This window comes from Erigeron canadensis, chromosome 1, assembly GCF_010389155.1.
Source record: "Erigeron canadensis isolate Cc75 chromosome 1, C_canadensis_v1, whole genome shotgun sequence".
Taxonomy (NCBI): domain Eukaryota; kingdom Viridiplantae; phylum Streptophyta; class Magnoliopsida; order Asterales; family Asteraceae; genus Erigeron; species Erigeron canadensis.
Genome location: NC_057761.1, coordinates 7,958,035 through 7,963,649, shown reverse-complemented (window position 1 = coordinate 7,963,649; position 5,615 = coordinate 7,958,035). Strand labels below are relative to the sequence as shown.

At 33.2% G+C, this 5,615-nt stretch overlaps 1 protein-coding gene across 1 annotated transcript; it reads left to right on the top strand.

Annotated features, from left to right (window-relative positions):
• The first annotated feature begins 403 nt into the window (after nt 1-403).
• LOC122604491 (basic leucine zipper 19-like) lies at nt 404-5,086 on the top strand. The gene is made up of 4 exons (XM_043777383.1): nt 404-488; nt 643-684; nt 1,066-1,953; nt 4,788-5,086. The coding sequence occupies exons 3-4, from the start codon at nt 1,161-1,163 to the stop codon at nt 4,811-4,813; spliced, it is 819 nt and encodes a 272-aa protein (XP_043633318.1). The 5' UTR covers nt 404-488; nt 643-684; nt 1,066-1,160; the 3' UTR covers nt 4,814-5,086.
• The last annotated feature ends 529 nt before the right edge of the window (nt 5,087-5,615 follow it).

Below are 5,615 nucleotides of genomic sequence, written 5' to 3'. Positions count from 1 at the left end.
ATTACAATTTACAAACACACACCCCGCCTACAAAGCAAAGTAAGGTACGTAACAAAAAATAGATAATTCCGCACGAACTAAAATTAAAAGGTCCCGTCTTTGTCTTTCTCTCTTTCCAGACTTGTACACTTCACTTCATAGTTAACATCCAACAGGATTAAGAAGATTAAATATTCTTTTTATTAAACTTTTTTCTTAGAAATGTTTTTTTGAAAATTATTAAGAAGATACACAAATATATTCTTAAAAATTTAATTCTTCATTTGTCACAAAATAGTTGATGTAATTACATCTCGATATTTTATAATATTTTTTTATAAAAATAAGTAAATTGATTCCTTTCTAAAAATTCGTAATTATTAGCATCAAGTATTCCTATATATTAAATTTTCAATTTCAATTTCAATTTCATTATTGATTAATTGTCCTTCTCCTCCAATCATTTTGAATTCCCTATTTTCACTCAGATTTTAGGGTTTTCTTTATAGGTAATTTACTATTATTGCTATTATATCTCTTTCGATTATAACTAATTTTAGTATATAAATCTTGTTACATTTAATCTATTGGTGGAATTCGCATTAACTAATTCATTTATTTTCTCCATTAATTTCACTTTTTTTTTTTTACTTGTGTGTGCAGGTTATACTGCAATTCTCCTGAATTTAGGGTTTGCTTTTACAGGTAAAAATCTGTATAGTTCATTAGTTCTTAATTGAATTAATTTACTCTTGTATCATGCGGAAAAAATCCATATTAATATTTTATCAATATTTTTTAACTAATTTTTCAAAAATTGTAAATCTTTATTTAGGGTGTTTGATGCATAGACTCTTTTAGTTGTTAATTGATATTATTTTATTTCAGTTTTCAATTGCTTAGTTTTAGCACGATAAACTTCGACTTATACGAGCCGAATTTGAGCTCTAGCTTGAATAATTCGATAAAAACTCGGACTTGAAAACAACCCTAGTTGAGTGATTACTTGATTATATATATATATATAAACTCTGTGTGTAAATTATTAATACAAGTAAAGATCTTATAGTGTTCTTTATGGCACAGGGAGGATACTATTTTCGTTGTGAGAAATGAGTTGAAGTTTCTTTCCTCGTTAGATATTTTCAAGGAATATTTTTGTGGCTAGTTGAGTGAGGGTAATGGAGGACGGAGAACTTGATTTCTCGAATCACGAGATGTTTGCAGATGCGAATATGGTTGACCTTCCTAGTAATGACTCAATCGATAGTTTTCTTGATGATATTTTCAAGGATACACATGCTTGTACCCATACTCATACGTGTAACCCACCGGGCCCTGATGCATCACATACACACACATGTTACCATGTGCACACGAAAATCGTGCCTGCAATAAGCGGTGACGATGATAAGACCCCCACTGATGACACTGCTGAGTCTGGGGATAAGAAATGTAAGAAACGTCCATTAGGGAATCGTGAAGCAGTGAGAAAGTATCGTGAGAAAAAGAAGGCTAGGGCGGCGTCTTTAGAGGATGAAGTAGTTAGATTGAGAGCGTTGAATCAGCAGCTGATGAAGAGAATCCAGAGTCAAGCTGGGTTAGAGGCTGAAGTAGCAAGATTGAAGTGTTTGCTTGTGGATATTAGAGGACGGATCGAAGGAGAAATTGGGACTTTTCCATATCAGAAGCAGCTGCCTGCTAATCATAACATAGCTAATACTAATCTGGGTGGTGGGTATGTGATGAATCCTTGTAATATGCAGTGTGGGGATCAAGTGTATTGCCTTCATCCTGATATAGATGGAAATACTGGAGAAGATGCATCAATGCATGATCCGGCTCTTAATGGCTGTGAGTTTGAGAATCTGCAATGCATGGGGAACCAAAATTCATTGCTGAATGACTTTTCAGGTTGTGCAACTGATGGTTTGCTTGCGAGCAATCCTCCTGCTGGACGAACAAAGAAAAAAGGTAAAGAAATAATCTCTTGTCATTTGCATCAGTTATATGTTTATTTTTTATCGTTATTCAGTGATTGATATCGGTTCATTGAAATGATAGTGTCTGTAGTTTACCATGCATGTATTGATTACTGTATCTTAAAATAGTGATGTGTTGAGCTTTTTATCTTGATGGATAATGACAAACGTGGGAGCATAAAACTATATTCACCCATCTCATTAATATCATTGGAGTAGAAGTCTATGGTATTGTAGTGACAGGTGAATAGTCTGATCTACATACTAATGTCGATATAGTACACAATAAGCTCTGCAAGGCCACTAGAAGCCTAGAATAGTACAGTAAGTCAGGACAATAAGTCCCCTGGTCATTCATTTGGCTATAGGATTGTCATTGCCGTTGGTGCATTAGTCTAAAGAGAAGATTTGCTTAATGACGTTTCATTCCATATAGGGAAGTTAAGCAGTAATTTCTGTATGAATTTTTTGTTCCAGAAGGTCCAAATATTTATTTGCTTTTTAAGTGGTTCATTTTAGTTTACAACTTAAAAAACACCTTGGCCTTCTGTTCTAACAAACCAAAGATAGGAAACAGAATGTAGGATTTTTTTATTTGTTGGCTAATGCAAATGTTCCGTTAATATATGCTTCTAGATAGACAATAAAATGCGAATAATGCTAAGGGATTTCTAACTGATCTAGTGATCTAAGACCCTTTAAGACATCAACATCATTTATCCATTATACTATAGTTAATAGGAAGCAATATCAGCAAGTCCTGAATTGTGTATTTAGGGAGTTATATGCTTTTTGATATAGTTGAGTGAATTTGCATTGTAATGGGAATATGGTTTAGTGTCTTTGTATATAATTTGTTCTGAATGGCTCGTCCATATGACTAAGAATAGGGTTTTTGTGAATTTGCATAAATTAAAAGTATTGATGTTAATGAGGCACTGCAAGGTTATTTTACAGTAATGGTTTAGAGGCTGTTTGATAACACAGAATGATCTAGCTCTGAATCAATAAAATCATTCTAAGATCTGAATGAAAACCATATGTTTGATATATGTTCTGGATCGGTAATCTAAATGATATAAAATTACCATTTTGCCCTTGTGTATACTTTAGTGAATAAAAAGATTCTACAATATTTGCATCTTCCAGCAACTTTCATCTCGTCTATTTTATTTATATATCGGTAATAATACAAACAAACTGTAAAGCAGCATCAAATATTCAATATTTTAAAAACAACCTATAACACCAATGACAACATAGTTTCCATTACACATGGATTGTCTATGATTATGAAGGAGAAAAGAAAAAAGAATCTGAAAAAGCAATATGTAAACAGATTAATGGGTTTAGAAATATGTATATCACATCTTCACCTGAAAAAGCAAAAGTAGATCTAGATGATGTTCTTTAGTAAAACCATATTTGCCTTCAAATTAAAGAAACAAACAAGAACACAACACATAATTGCCTTCAATTAAGAGAGAGAAACAAAGAATAATTTAAGAGTAAAGAAAGAGATCCATGAGGATAAACATCATTGTAGATACTTGGGTAAAGAAGTGGAGGGGTTTTAAGGCAAAAAGTCAGATCCTGGATGGTTAGGGAGGGCTTTTGAGGTTGAACGACCCAACATCTTTTTTTTGCCTCAGATTTCAAAATCAAACATACCAGCTGATTCAGCACACTGAACCATTACTGTCTTTGTATATAATTAGTCTGAATGACTTATCCATGTTCCCCATTTTGCTATTTTGTTATAATTACTCATATACCATGAAAATTGGAACAGTTTATCTTTTGGGATGTCTATTGACAATGTAAAATTTTTAAAACACATTCTATTATTGCTATAAATTTGGTTAGTAGATTTATCTGGTCAAATATTGCAATGTTCATGTTATAGGAGTTGTTTACTTTATCTACCTACTGTTGTCTTCACGAGCGTAGCAACTACTTTATCTACCTAATACGTAGACTTCATCCTCCTTCCTTGTAAATCAAGAAGCCTTGTTGAATCGGGGTTTGCTACTTCTTAAAACTTTTATAACTTGGCAAATAGGAGTCCGATCATTTGTTATAGCGACTTATCATTTACATGGAAAGATTTGCAAAAAAAAACTTGCAATATGTGTTTTTTTACACATACATTGAATAGAACAGGACTAATAATGTTTGACACTTTGACTAGATTGGACCATTTTTTTTAATACAATGCATTGACCGTGAACTTCAAGCACTTTGTCCCACCAGTTTCTGCCTGATGATTATGTTCTCATAGAATAACACTAGCATTATCATGATAACAATTGGAATGGGCAAAAGGAGAATCTTGCATGCTTTTTTACACATACATTGAATAGTATAAGAGGGGCAATGTTTGACTAGATTTGACTGTTTTTTTTTATTGTCCTATGTGATACATTGAGTGTGAACTTCAGATACTTTGTCCCATCAGTTCCTGCCTGATGATTTGTTTGTTGGTGTAGAACTGTGACATTACCAGATACATTTTGTTTGATTCATATATAAATATATAATTTTTTTGCTTCTATCGGAATGTATTAGGTTATATGTTGCTTGATGTTTATGGACAATTGTTGGTTGATATCACGTAATAAGCAGTATGTAGTGTTCAAAAAATACCCGACTCAACAATTTGAATGTGCATCGTTTCCTTGTTAATCTATCTATTAAATTAAAACAGATATTCTCAATCACCTATATATGAACATATATTCAGTATTTCTAGATTAACCATGTTTATTCTAACCTATTGCTAATTACTATCCCACTCTGATCATATGTTGGTTTCCTTGACTACAGGTTCTCGTGTGGCGATATCTAAATGACTTGAGAACCTGATTGAAGCACAGATCCTTCTTGGTGTATGATATATTGTTGAGTGATCACCATGTGCTTCAGTCTTAAACTTGTTCTATCAGTTGAGTTTTGTGAGTAAACGTCGTTTTTTGTTCTATTTAGGCAAACGTAATTGAAGAAATGCTTCTTAATGTGTGTTTTAAATAATGTTTAGTGAATGAGGAAGTTTTTTATGATGTCCAGATGATTAAATCTCTTCCCATCACTGGATTGTTGAATTAGAAAACTTTATTTAGGATCTATTTGTTTTCTTGGTGGTGTTCGGAGAATGATCCATATGTGATCTGAGCAGGTTTCGGGTTGTGGAACTGTTTCATGTAACCATGCCGACATGTTCAATTGATAGTAACAGGTCAATTGATATGCTTCAGAAATTAGAGCATGAGATCCAATAGATCAAAATCTTCCAAATCATACAGGTTTATTGAGTTGGCGCGAGTACCAAAATCTAAGTCTGAAACAATAACCTTCTGTCTAAGGTTTGTTGATTCATCTGTTCTTGTGTTCGGCATGATTGATGATCACACTTCAGGTGATGCGAGGCTTTCATGGGCTGTGATGCTGAAGACCATAAATTTATCTGTTGCAAATCACCTAGAAAGGAGTAAGAAGGAGAACAGCTGCCTTATTTGGCTTGCCAGTAATCGACCAAGTCGTTATTATGACTCAAGACGTCTAACCAAAATCACCTGCTGCGGTTAGTACCGGGTAGTGTTGAATGCTAGAAGAAGTCAATATAAGTGTACAACTCTTTTCTTTTTTCGTTTTTAC